This window comes from Armigeres subalbatus, chromosome 2, assembly GCF_024139115.2.
Source record: "Armigeres subalbatus isolate Guangzhou_Male chromosome 2, GZ_Asu_2, whole genome shotgun sequence".
Taxonomy (NCBI): Eukaryota; Metazoa; Arthropoda; class Insecta; order Diptera; family Culicidae; genus Armigeres; species Armigeres subalbatus.
In genome coordinates this window covers 331,704,231-331,718,571 of record NC_085140.1, presented here as the reverse complement: position 1 = coordinate 331,718,571, position 14,341 = coordinate 331,704,231, and the positions used below count along the sequence as shown (strand labels likewise).

The 14,341-nt window shown below is 39.0% G+C and overlaps 1 protein-coding gene across 3 annotated transcripts in view; it reads right to left on the bottom strand.

Annotated features, from left to right (window-relative positions):
• LOC134212758 (stathmin) overlaps positions 1-14,341 on the bottom strand; it is a 208,089-nt gene that overhangs the window by 103,260 nt on the left and 90,488 nt on the right. For 2 of the 3 annotated variants that reach the window (XM_062690897.1, XM_062690895.1), the window contains exon 2: positions 2,765-2,848. The exons of the other annotated variant lie outside the window; for it this stretch is intronic. In XM_062690897.1, coding sequence (XP_062546881.1) covers positions 2,765-2,848 — 84 coding nt within the window. The remainder of the gene's footprint in view (positions 1-2,764; positions 2,849-14,341) is intronic. 3 annotated transcript variants of the gene reach the window in all.

Here is a 14,341-nt window from a genome sequence, read left to right as displayed (position 1 = left end):
CGGTGGAAACCCATTCGCGAACGAATCTGTGTGTTGAGGATACAGAGTAAATTCTTCAAGTACAGCCCAATCAACGTTTACGCACCGATAAACGGTAAATCCGACGACGTGAAGGACACGTTTTATGAACGTCTTGATAAAACCTATGGAGAAAGCCCAAAACATGACGTGAAGATTGTTATCGGAGACGCTAACGCTCAGGTCGGTAAAGAATTCTTTTCCTGTTCCATAATCGGTAGGAAGAGCCTTCACTCCGCTACCAATGACAACGGCCTACGGCTAGTAAATTTTGCTGCTGCCAGAGGGATGGCCATCAGTAGCACTTACTTTGCACGAAAGAACATCCGAAAGCACACCTGGAGACACCCAAATGGTGAAACTTGCAACCAGATAGACCATGTTCTGGTGGATGGGCGCCATTTCTCGGATGTTATCGATGTGCGGACATTCAGAGGTCCGAACATTGACTCAGATCACTACCTCGTTGTCAGTAAAATTCGATCACTGTTGTCAACTGTATCGAACGAAAGATCACAGCGAACGATGCGTTACAATATCCAGCGATTGTCGGCGGAAGGAGTATCGGCTGAGTACCGCCAGAAGCTCGACGAACGGATAAGTGCAATCAACGTTAGCGACAACATCAACGATCTATGGGAGTCGATCCATGGAGCGGTGAGCACAACAGCACGAGAAGTGGTAGGCACTGCACAGAGGCGACCCAGGACGGGTTGGTTCGATGTGGAGTGTCAGAGAGTGACAGACGAGAAGAACGTTGCCAGAAGCCGGATGTTGGTGTCAGGTACCCGATCGAATAGAGATCGGTACAAGGAAGCAAGAGCAGCCGAAAACGAACCCACCGCACGAAGAAAAGAGAACGAAGAACAAGTTATTAGAGAGGCGCAGGAAAAATGGAGCAGAACGATATGCGGAGGTTTTATGAATCTGTTAATGGCGTGCGGAGAAAGACAGCGCCATCTCCCGTCATGTGCAACGACCAACAAGGGAATTTGCTGACAGCTAAAACTGAAGTGGCTGCCAGGTGGAAGCAACACTTCGAGACTTTGTTGAATGGAGGAAGTGACGGTGCATCGGTGAACAGAATAAATATTAGCGACGATGGACAAGCTGTGGAGTCACCTACACTCGATGAGGTTACAATAGCTGTCAAAGAGCCCAAAAACAATAAGGCTCCGGGACAGGCCCAGCTCCCGGCTGAACTTCTCAAACATGGCAGTGAGCAGCTTTATGAAGTTCTGCACCATATTATGTCGAAAATATGGGAAGACGAGGAAATGCCTGCTAGCTGGTTGGACGGCCTCATTTGCCCTCTCTTTAAGAAAGGGCACAGACTGGAGTGCGCCAATTACCGAGGAATAACCCTCCTTAATTCGGCGTACAAAATTATGTCCCGTATTCTGTTCAACAGATTGAGACCGCTTGAAGAGTCCTTCGTCGGCGAATACCAAGCAGGTTTTCGTGAGGGCCGATCAACGACGGATCAAATGTTTACCCTGAGACAAATCCTTGATAAATTCCGGGAGTACAACTTGCAGACACATCATCTGTTGATTGATTTCAAGGCGGCGTACGATTCAGTGAAACGGAATGAATTATGGCAAATTATGCTTGAACATGGTTTTCCGGCGAAACTGATACGGCTGATTCGTATAACGTTGGACGGATCGAAATCAAGTGTAAGGGTTGCGGATGAAATATCGACGTCATTTGTTACCTTAGATGGATTAAAGCAGGGTGATGCACTCTCGAACCTACTGTTCAATATTGCGCTCGAGGGAGCGATTAGGAGAGCTGGTGTGCAAAGAAGCGGTACCATTATCACAAAATCGCATATGCTCCTGGGATTTGCGGACGATATCGATATTATCGGAATTGATCGCCGTGCCGTGGAAGAGGCTTTTGCGCCTTTTAAGAGGGAGACAGCGAGGATTGGACTCACGATCAATACCAGCAAAATCGTGTTACCCGCGAGGTGAAAAGGCGTATTGCAGCTGCAAATAGGACTTATTACGGACTTCGTAACCAGCTTAAGTCCCGTAGTCTGCAAACGAAAACAAAACTCGCGCTGTATTCTACTCTGATTCTTCCGGTGGCTTTATACGGACATGAAAAATGGATGTTGAAGGAGGCTGATCGGAGAGCTTTCGGAGTGTTTGAGCGTAAGGTGCTGCGGACAATACTAGGTGGTAAACAGGAGAACGGTATCTGGCGGCGTCGCATGAATCACGAATTGTACCAGGTGTATAAAGGGCTGGATATTATTAAGCTTATACAACACGGCAGACTACGGTGGGCTGGTTACGTTGTTCGTATGTTGGAAGAACGTCAAGCGAAGATAATATTTAGTAGAGAACCCGGAAGAGGCCGCAGGCTTCGTGGAAGGCCGCGTACACGATGGCTTTTTGCAGTTGAAGAGGACCTGAGGGCGTTCAATGTCCAGGGCGACTGGAAGCGATTGGCCCAGGATCGAGTCCAGTGGAGAAGGATACTCCATTCGGCGTAGGTTCATCGAAGAGCTGTAGCCCATCAAGTATCAAGTAAGTATCTTATATCGTTATTTAAAAGTATACGTTTTAAAATGATTGAATAATCGGTTTTTTTTCAGCATGAAGAAGCATATTTTTCGGATATTCAGTTAGCTGCAAAATTCACGTACCTTCGCCGTTTTCTTATATTCTCATTGAAAAAAATCCGATTTGCATAAATAGTCAAAAATGGGTAATAATTGGAAGGCCATACTTACTGATGAATTTCACCTTCTTGGACGCTTTTGGCTGCTTGGTGCGGGTTTTGGTCGGTTTCTTTGTGGGCGCTGACCGGCGGTTGACTTCAAACGACCCAATTCCGAGGGTCAGTGAAAGCACACAGAAGAGAGTAAGCAATTACGAAACAACGTTATGATTTACAGTATGTCATTTTATAAGTAGTTTTACCATAATTGAGATGAATGGTGGTGGAGGAGAACATGGATAGGACAAGCTTTTTGCCGCTCACACAAGTGCTGGTATGAATAATAATCCACAAATCGAAAAGGGGTCATATTTCTCGAACGTGGGACGTATGTATTCAATGGAAACAAGCAACGAAAAAAAACTTCAAACTTTGAGTGAGTTCAAAGCCAAGCGAAATAAATCCTCTTCACGTGTTTGTGACTTTTGCAAATCCTCAAAACGAGCCCCCTTTTTTATTCATATTACGTACTGCCGACACCAAAGCGCATGGAAGTGTCCCTGCAAAACAATGAATAATGTAAATCCGTTCAAGAGCGCAGTCGGGTGGATAATATCCATATAATGACAAGAGCGTGGCAAGTCAACTTAACCCTATAACAGAGACTGGGAAAGCAGCTCATTTTAATAACTGGTGGACTTTTAGTACGTTGTTTTTTTGCAACGCTGTCTAACAGTTCATTGCTTGAATTCCACCTGGTACTGAGTTGCTGAGTTGCGCGTTACTTAACGCTAGTTACAGTAACTTATACTAAAAACATCGCACTAACATTTCACCGAATACCTTATTTTAAAATTCTGCCTCTAAAATCAAATATTGGGTGAGATCCATAAAGTACGTCACGAAAAAATTGCCGGTTGTCACATTTTTGTATTAAAGCTCTAGAATTTTTATATGAAACGTCACGATGCTCGGAACACCTCCAAGCGTGACGTACCTTGTGGATGGCCCCTTTAAAAACGACTAAATGTACGAACCCAAATTTTAAACGATCGAATGGACATTTAGTCAAATAGAAATGTATTCGAAAGCACATTTATTCGAATCGAATAGTCGAAAAATACTCAGTCGAAAGGACATTTAGTCGAATGTTGAAAGTGAATTTCAGCATAATAAGTCGGTGGGTAGTTCAGTAAAATTTTTGGTTAAAATTGATTAATCATCAAGATACATGGATGAACTAATAAGAGAAATTCAGTGGACGTGAGGAAGTTCAATCAACAGCGGAAGAAACGAATACGGAATTTGATGAGAATTTTTCACTTGAGCAAACGGAATCTTCGGAAGACCCTAGTGGACTCTAGAAAAAATGAAAACCTACAGAAGTGGTAAAATATTAGGTATTGATGGTGAAATATCTTCTACAGTCAAACCTCCATGAGTCGATGTTCCATGACTCGATATCGACTCATGGAAGCAAATTATGCCATATTAAAAATATTTTCTGGGCTACTCTGACCATTCAAACAGCTTCCCAAGGATTTCCTATTCGACATCTCGATATTTCCATGAGTCGACGGTCCCTTCAATATTGACTCATGGAGGTTTGACTGTATTCTATTCTATTTTTTTGGCGTAAGCTGAAAACCAATAATATAAATGTTATTTTGCCAATACTTCATCGTAGTCGGCTTTGGGACATTTAGTCGAATGATATTTCGTCGAAAGGACGATCAATCGAAGGGACATTTGGTCGAATGGACATTTAGTCAAAAGTAAAGTGAAGCATAGGTTTTCTTATTCTTTTCATGGATACTCTTTCTTTCACTCAATATTTCTTTTTTACTGTCACGGTTTTTTCACTTTTCCCGAATTTTCTCGAATGTTTTTATAAAAGACGCGTTTCGAGTTTGGATGTGAAGAAAATAATATCATGTGCATTACGGGGTGCCAATGAAAATTACATTTTCGAATTTCAAGAACCGACATTGCTCAAAACTTTCATTACTGTCAAATATGACATCATGCAAAATTTGAACTCAATCGGACATGATTTAGGGGTGCCTAAAATTCATCAAAGTTTTTTTATTTTTACCCATAAAAATTTTCCCAACGGGGGGACCGAAGAAAAAGTCGAAAAACGATTTTTTGTTTTTGATGCCAAATGACGTCGCATGGAACGTCGAGATATGACGCGATTAAAAAAAAATTCTTGAAAAAAACCGTTTTTTTCTCTTAGAACATTTTTGGGTCTCAAAATTATTTCAGATAATGTAAATTGTTTTTCATTGAATTTTAATACCGGACGATACGCAAATGTTTTCGTTGCCAAAAATGTCCCCTTATGCATTTTTTTTGCTAAATCGGACATGATTTAGGGATGCTAAAAATTAATCAAAACTTTTTTTTCTCACAAGGGGGATTTTTTTTTTGTTTTTTAATGGAAAAGGACTCAAAATGCATGAAACTTTTAGAATTAATTTTTTGAAAAAAATCGACTGCTTTGGAACTTTAAAAAAAAAAGTTCTGATGGCGAAATTTTTTTTTAATAATTATTTCCCCCTTGTGAGAAAAAAAAAGTTTTGATTAATTTTGAGCACCCCTAAATCATGTCCGATTTAGCTCAAATTTTGCATAGGGGGATATTTTTGGCTACGAAAACGTTTGCGTATCGTCAGGTGTTAAAATTCGATGAAAAAAATGTCATCATCTGAAAAAGTTCCAAAAATGTACTAAGAGAAAAAGTTTGAAATTCGATGACAATTTTTTTTTCATACATTCCATTGGCACCCTAATGTGAATGCATGTTGCATGAACAGAATTTTATGCTACAAGGTGTTCAAAAAATGTTTAAAAATTGAGATTGAATTATTTCGTTTCCCGGTTCCATTTCATTGGAAGTATTGTTTATAAAGAACGTTTGTAACATTTCTTTTGGAATGATCTCTATTTTATACTTCTTCACGAACTTCAAACGTTTCTAAAACCCATCTCAAGCGGCACGCACGGTCTGCATGGGCATTTCGTTTCAGATTTTGGTAATTACGTATTGAACTGGTCCAAGTTACTGGCCTTGTATTCGTACAGCTTTAACATAATAAAGGACCAAACAAGAAAGTTAAGAGGGTACAAATCCGGGAAGCTGGGAGCTCGCAAAGTTTTGTCCAATAAGTCGATAAAATTGTCCCCATATTAGGCTAAAATAGCATTTTCTGGGGCTATTTACGATGCCCTAGTCCATTTTCAACGCGCGTAATAAACAAACAAAAAGTGACAGAATGTCAACACCACATACATCCGTTCAGAGTCTATTATATAGAGTTACGCAAAGAGGGTCTCTTATACTTATTCTGAATGATGCGCTTGTTATTATGTTGGCAACTTTCATTTTTGTTCAACCTTCAAGTGACTTCACGAGAGTGTTCACTTCTAAAGCTTTTTAATTCGATAACCAAGTCACCCACAGAGTGAAAAGACGTGAGTTTCTTGTTGCTACTTTTTTGGGAGGTGTATTGAAGTTTTTTTAAGCTGTTTCTAGAACCATAATAATCCATAATAATCATTAGGCGATAACAATACTTCCGCCTTACCAACAAGCATTTGTTTACTTTGCACGATAGGTAGACGGTTTGACAGTTCAATATGTAGATTTGGCTTCACTCTTTGCGCAACTCTATATATAATAGACTCTGCATCCGTTAGTGTAGAGGTTCCCAAACTGTGGGTCGCGACCCCCAGGGGGGTCGTGGGCTGTTCCGTGGTGGGTCGCGAAAGACAAATCCTAATTCATAATTTTGATACTATTTTGTTCCACAAATCTATTCCATATTTTGAATTAGGATCTAACTAATGATTGGATGATTAAAGAACAACAAACCTGACGATGTCAACGGCCTTTTTTTGTTATAAGATATTTGGGCAAGTAGAAAGAGATCTTATACATTCCAAATGTAAGCCCCGAACCCAATCCAAAACCAATCCTAATCCAATTTAAATCCAAAATAAATCAAATCCAAATCTATTTAAAATCCAATCCAATTCTAATTCAAATCCAATCCAAATCTAACTCAAATCAAATCCAAATCCAATCCTAATCAAATCAAAATCCAATTCAAATCTAATCTGAATAAATTTTAAACCCAATCCAAATTCAATTCAAATTCCATCCAAATCCAATCCACATCCAATCCAAAAAAATGACGATTTTTTGACAAATACAATGATGGGATATAAAGCAATTTATTATAATTTGTCCAATTTCGCGTTAGAACTCATTTTTATCTAATTTCACAAAATCAATGCATTTGGTACCTGGTGGGTCGCAAGCAATATGGGATTCTGCTAGGTGGGTCGCATATCCGAAAGTTTGGGAACCTCTGCGTTAGTGTATATATACCGCTATAGCTAACACCAATACTAAACAGAATATGTACATTGGGCATAAAACAAAATAATCAAACATTTGTATTCGAACTTATTGAACACCCCGTACAGTGGAGGATATAGGCCTTTTCACGAGACGTTTAAAAACAGCTGATTTTATCGTCAATTGACAGTTCTTCTATGAAAGTGACAGCTTCGGGGTTGCGGGCCTGTTCAGCGCTTGTAAACAAGTGCAGTCTTGGCAGTGTCACATGAAAAGGCCTATTAGTATAATGGCTTTTCAAATTCTTGTATATGCCAAACAACGCCAAAATATTACAATTCGGCTGGTGATCTGGTTATGGCGAACTATGAAGATATTGTGATTGATGTTGTGTCTTTCAAGTGCTACAGTGTCAAGTTATGAAGATCGATTGTATTCATAAAACCGAACGAGTGGCGCTCGACGGATCAAAGTCCATCAGAAAAAGAAGACCGCTAAAAAAACGAAGTTGAAGCATCCTTTGGATTGATTGGACAGTTAACGTTCGGGTGTCCAATTGGTCGGATTTTTCATTCCGGCAGCTTACCAGTGCGAAGTCGTTTGCTATTTATTATGACGTAGGCAGGAGAGCCTGTGTCGTCATAAAATTTAACTTAATCCATGACTTTATGTCGCCAGCAATGAAGTCAAGAGTATTGGAGGAACTAAATCGTTCCAATTCTTTACTTTCTGATCGTCCATTTTATTATGCTATAAAATTCATCAAAATGTCACTAAATACGTCCAGGGCATCGTATTGCTGCTATTGCCGCGGATATTCACTTCAAATTATAACTCATAAATCAAAGCTTATTTGCAACCAACCAAATGGCCATGTGACCTAATTTCTAATCGACGTAATGTCTTTCTGACCAAGTGTCATTCGACGAAACATCTTTCGACTAAATGTCTTTTGACCAGATGATATAGATCTCATCGGAGTCAGTTAGAGGGGTTCGCCAAGGTCAATATCCTGTCCTGTTTGTATGAACCCATCATTCTTTGGACGATATTGGAGCAATTATTATGTGACTTTTTGAAACACCACAATAAATCATTTAGTTTTAATTATTATAGACTAAAGTTCTTTTTTTAAATATCTATTCGACGGAACGTCATTCGCCTAATGACCAATATTATTCATTCTAAAATCCGTTTTCGATCAAATGTCCATTTGACCAAATATCCATTCGACCAAATGTTCTTTCGACCAAATGTACGAAGATTCTTCATTCTAAAATCTCCTTTTGCATCTAAATGTCCATTCGACGTAGTGTCCTTTCGACCAAACGTCATTCGACCAAATGTCATGCATCTCTAGTGGACTAAAAGTCAATTTCCGTCTAAATGTCCATTCGACGTAATGTCGTTTCGACCAAATGTCATTCGACGAAATGGTATAGATTCGTTGATTTACCATCTAACCTTATTTCGGTCATTGACATTTCACCATCTCTACATTTTTCACAATCACAACTTCTTAGGTGTGTCCTTCGACGTTGAGATAACTAACCACTTATAAAAGAGTGAAACGACAAGTCTGTCTAAAACTAGTTGGGTGTAAAATTCAATTCTAACCAAATGTCCAAGCTATTAACTAACCAAAAATAATATTTCGACCAAAAGTTTCTTTGACGTATGTTCTCTCGATTAATAGAGTATAGAGTCCTATAAGAAGAGTACTGCCATGTGCCACATTCCTGCTAATGCCTGCTAATTTGGAACGCGCAAATGACAGATGATTCTTTTAAAATTCTGACACTTAACTACACTTTTATTATAGTCACTGTAGATCGAAAGACATTTCTTCGAATAACATTTGGTTTAAAGAACATTGCGTCGAATGGCCATTTGGTCGAACTAAAGATTTCGATTAACCATTTACAAATTATGGTTAGAAGTGAGTTTCAATATTTATAATAATTTTTAATAATTACTTATACTTTGACTGAGCGTCCTTTCGACGAAATGCCATAAACTTATCACTAGTCTAATGAGGGGAATTGTGGTTTGGCCGAAAGGGTCATACGTCCGAAAATGCCGTTCGGCTGAAGCGGTCGTTTGCTAGACAGGGCCAATTGGCCAAAAATGTTATTTGGCCCAACGGGTCATACGGTCGGAAATCTCGTTTGGCTAAACGGGTCATACGGCCATGAATGTCGTTTGCTGAACAGGTCATATGGCTGAACATATCATTGGCCAAACAAATGATTAGAACAAGAAAAATATTTGACCAAACAGGTTTGTAACCTAATGTAAAACAGAACAGTACATGGGGAGATCATTGCCTGCATCTTTTTTCCTGTCTTGGCACGGTGGTTCTCATACCACTAGCCAAGCCGTCCACAACCAGGATGTTAAGCAAGAAGATTCACGCTTCGATTGTGCGCTGTTCAATAGATGATCTCTATGACTCCTTTCACACTCTACTGCTGCATACTTGTTCGCGCCCTAGCGAACGGATTTCAATCTTTTGATTTTGAATTATCTTTCAATTATCTACTTTCTCATACTTTGAGTAGGACTAAACGATAAAGCCGAAAAACAAATCGTTCACCACAATTACGGTCGCAAAATTTGTTTCAGCTACTATTAAGTTTTCACGACTTTGAAGCAAAATCATTTTGGAGCGGAATGATGTGATTCTGCTCGAAAAACTCAAGCGCGATGCTCTCCCTGCAGATTCGCAAGCAAGTTGACTCACGCTTGAGTATGACCCTATCAACACTGCTTATTAATGACTTTTCACTTTTCGTAGTGAGAAGGTAAAATGGGGAGTAGAGACGGTTCATTAAATCTTTAATATGCTTTTTATCTCACCTTCTTACACCTAATTTCTCATTTTAGCGAAAAGTGTGAAGTGATTAATTAGAGTGAGAAAAAATATGTTTCGCTTCTCACTTCTCATTCCTCACTTTGTCATCAATCACATCAGTGTCACGGGGGTGCTTGGTGGCCTTGTGTCACTGCTTCTGCCTCATAAGCAGGAGATTAAGGGTTTGATCCCTGGCCCTTTCCAATTTCCTATTAGATAATTTCGTTAATCATATAACTCAATCTCTTTGCAAATCAAATTCTCATTGCTAGCAAGTATGATTCTAAATATAGAATTGTTATAAAAAGCTGCCTGTTACTTAGTAGCAATAAATAAAATGTAAAAATAGATTGGTATTCATTTGTACCCGCATACGAATGCTATATACGGTCGCTATTGTGTGAGGTTGATGTGCGGGTAGCGATGGTGTGGTAGACGTGTGCTTGGTATTAGAATCCAATAGTATTCAAATTCTAATTGTAAAAAATGAATCCCATTAGAATTCACTTTAATACTTTCTCATTACTCTAATACTTCTAATTCTCATTCATATATTCCCATCCCACAGATCGCATCACTTATCAATGTGAATCCAGACAATATATCTCTTCTCACTAATATCCTATCCTGAGACTATTGTGGAAATGCATAGGTATACTCGGTCTCTAGTAGAAACGAGAGATGAACTAATAATCCTTCCTTCCCTTGATGACCGTAAGGACGTAGCCGGCGCCGTAAAAATGAGAAATGAGGAATTAGGAAATAAGGAGTGAAATGTCTCAATCGGGAATATAACGACATACTTCGATGTAATCAGTACAAAGTACATATCACTTTTAACTCAGATCTACTGTCTGTGATTTTTGCATCTTTAGTTTTGTAATGTGTTGTTTGATATTTGCGGGGGTTTTTCATTGGTCATATCATTTGTCTGGCCATATGACTCGTTTGCAAACTACATATACGACCGTATGGTCCGTTCGGCCTAATGACCAGTTCGATTAAATGACATTTTCAAATAACAATTCGGCCAAATAACAATTTTTGGCTGTATGACCCGTTCGGAATAATGGCATTTTCAGCCAAATGGGCTAGTCAGGAAATCAACATTTTCGGCCAAATAACTTGTTCGACCAAATAACCCGTTCGGATTATTAACGATTAAAAACGAAGCGTGTTGGATATATCACCATCAATTCCCATTTTATAAATGGATATCATTAGAGGGTTAAAAAAACTGCAACCCTCCCAACCCAGTATTGCATTGTGAGCGCTTTCAATTCAAGAGGATTAATGAGAGCAGGATTCGGCTAAAAAAGAAACCCACAAACACTAGGAAAATGAAGCATCAGGAAAATGAAAAAAAAATGTTACAATAGGAAGCTCCAAATCAGAATCGCATGTAGATTTCTACCCTTCAGGAACCAAAACCGTTCCGGCACGATAGCTTCCATCAAAGCCGGATTATGTGTCGGGTTCTTAGTTAGGCTAGAATATTCCCGGATAATGCCAGAAGCAAAGCATCAAATAACACTCGGTAATGAGTAGATTGACTGTAGCCGAGTAGTGAGTGTCCAAATCGATTAGATTGTTATTGTCATGCCAACCAAGCAGGGAAATCGCATAATTCCTTCACGAGTCCAACCGAGCGAGCGACTCAATATTTGCAGCGTTATCGATGGCCTGCAGCCTAACCGGCGTCACCATACATCAGTTAGTGGTACATTTACTACATTCTAGCTTTCGGAACCCCCTAGTGGTGTAGCAGTCAACTTTTATGAGAACGAAGGAAAAGGTTCTGCAAGGATGTTGGTTCCGGGCTGTTGCGACCGGAAAAAGCACGGGCGCTGCTTTCAAAACCGTCGCACACTATTTATATCCTCCCGGGGGCAATACGGGGATTTTCCACTACACAAAACATCGCATCATCCTCGACGTCGTCGTTTGCGGATGCACATGTGCGGAATCGCGATAGAAGCTGTCAAGCTGCCGAGGCGAGGGTTAGGTTTTTACTTAGTTCGTATAATAGAGGTGCTTGGCATTGTTGTTTATGAGTGCTAATGAGGTTATGTTGGTGGATTTAAAAAGGATGAGGCTTAAATAGTGCTCAAGTGGTACACTTTGGGCAGATTTTCGTTGAACCGACAGTACTGAGAAATGAACTATTTTGTTCAAAATATGCAGACCATAATACACCTAGTGGTGAAGGTATCTTGCTCGTAAATAACAAAGACGAAACATTTGAAAAATTATATTTGTATTAATAATGTTCATAATTTTCTCAGCTTTCAGCATACAATCAGTTCAGTTTACATGATTTTCTCACTTGGATAGAGCAATACTTGGAATATTAGATGCATTGGAAAAGAATCGAACAAAAGATACCAGAAAGGAATTTTGAAAAATATTATCGTTCCCTACGGTATCCAACAATCCTCATGCTACTCATTGACACTCTACTTTTATTGCCCAGCACAACCACACATTCATATTGAACTGGAAAAAGAAGCCCTTGCATCTCTTACCCATTATTGGAATACTTTTCTACATTCTCAATACGAAGACTCGAGCAGGACTTAACCACCGAAGAGAATTCCACTCGAAGTGGTTTTTCTTCCTCTATTCCAATATGTGTGAATTTAATTTGTGGAATATCATTTCTCATTCCCACATCGGATGGAGCAAAGTCTGAAACAGAAAACGGTAACCGACGTACCCAGATGGAACGGTCCTTAAGGAATTCCTGCATCATTTTGAACTGGAAAACATTTTTTATCATTAATCTCCTGACACGGTTATATGTTTTTGTCGTTAGAGATACCATTGGAATGCATTTATGGATGAGACTGTACATTGGTGCACTTTTTTTTTATTGACTTTATTAAGGAGACTTTCAGCCCGAGGCTGGCTCGTCTCCGATTGGTGCACTATACCAACGAGTGACGACTCGGGATTATGGTTGAATAAATATTTTCAAAAATCAACTTATACAATATTGCTCAAAAATATTAAAACAGCAGATAATCTCATTGATGCTTTTTGTTGCGATTGTTATTGTTACTAACTATTGTGTTAGCCTTCAATATATAGGAAAATATTTTTCAAAAACACAAGTAACATAATTTATTTGAAAATTACATGTAGGGGAATGTCTTCGGTTGTGAGCCACTCTGAATACGATTAATCTAAGATTGTTTACCAATCATAACTTGAAAAGAGCGCCCTGTGAGGAAATTCCGAACAAAAGCAAGGAGGTTGCCGGATAATCCCCACTCTTTCAACTGTTGGAGGACGAAGGGGCTTCAAGTCCTGTTGAAGGCCTTGGAGATATCCAAGGAAACTAAATCCACATGCTTGCCGTCGTTTTAGGCATTCTGTAGTACATCTCCCAGGTATGCAAAGCCATATCCCGGGAACGCGTGTTGGCGATAGCCGAACCTAACATCGGCTTCCATGGGCGTAGTCAGGATTTCGAGAAGGGGGGGGGGAACTTTTTTGGTCTTCTAAATCGTAGTTTTATAGTAGTTTTATAAAAACACAAGAATATTAACATATGAAACCAAATCCAAACCAAATCGAAACAATAATGATTAAAACAATAATGATTTATTGCTCATCAGTTATTTTTAAATAAAGTGAGAAAAATATTAACGAACTTAGTATTCAGAAAGAATATAAAATCGGCTATAACAATTATTATAAAAATCCTGCATTTTTCCATATGTTTAAGAAAACAAGAACCATACATCTGAATTTCTAAACAAATCCTTTCTGAAATAATATTTATTATAAAATAGGAAGAAAAATCAATATGCAAGCTTTCTCCAGGAATTCCTTCGACAATTGCTCCTGGCATTCTATCCGAAATTCTATCAGGGATTCTTTAGGAATGCCTCTAGCAACTTCTTCGGCAGTGTCTTCAAGAATTCCACCATAAATTTTGCCGGGAATTGATCCGAAAATTCCACCATTATTTACTCCAAGAAAATCTTCACGAACTTCTTTATAAGTTCTGCAGAATTCCCTGCAATAATTCAAATAATTTCGTGCTGTTTCCCATAATTTTTAAAAATAAGAATATTCCGTGGAAATTCCGCAGAATTGCCAGTAAACATTCCTGAGAATTTCACGAAAAATCTTCGTATTTCTTGTGTAAATTCCATAAAATTTTCCGTGAATTGTTTCGAAAAATTTCTTGTGAAAATTTCGAAGAATTTCTCCAGGAATTCCACCGGAAATTTGTACAGAAATTATATCGAAAATGAAATCAACAATGGAATTTTCGGAGGAATACCTAGATTAATTCGCAATGAAATCCTGGAAGAATTCCGGTGGAAACTTTCCACTGAGAGATCCTCCAGGAGTTTCTCCAAAATTTCTCCTAGAATTCTTCCAGGAAATTCCACCGGCATTTCCAATTTCTCTAGGAT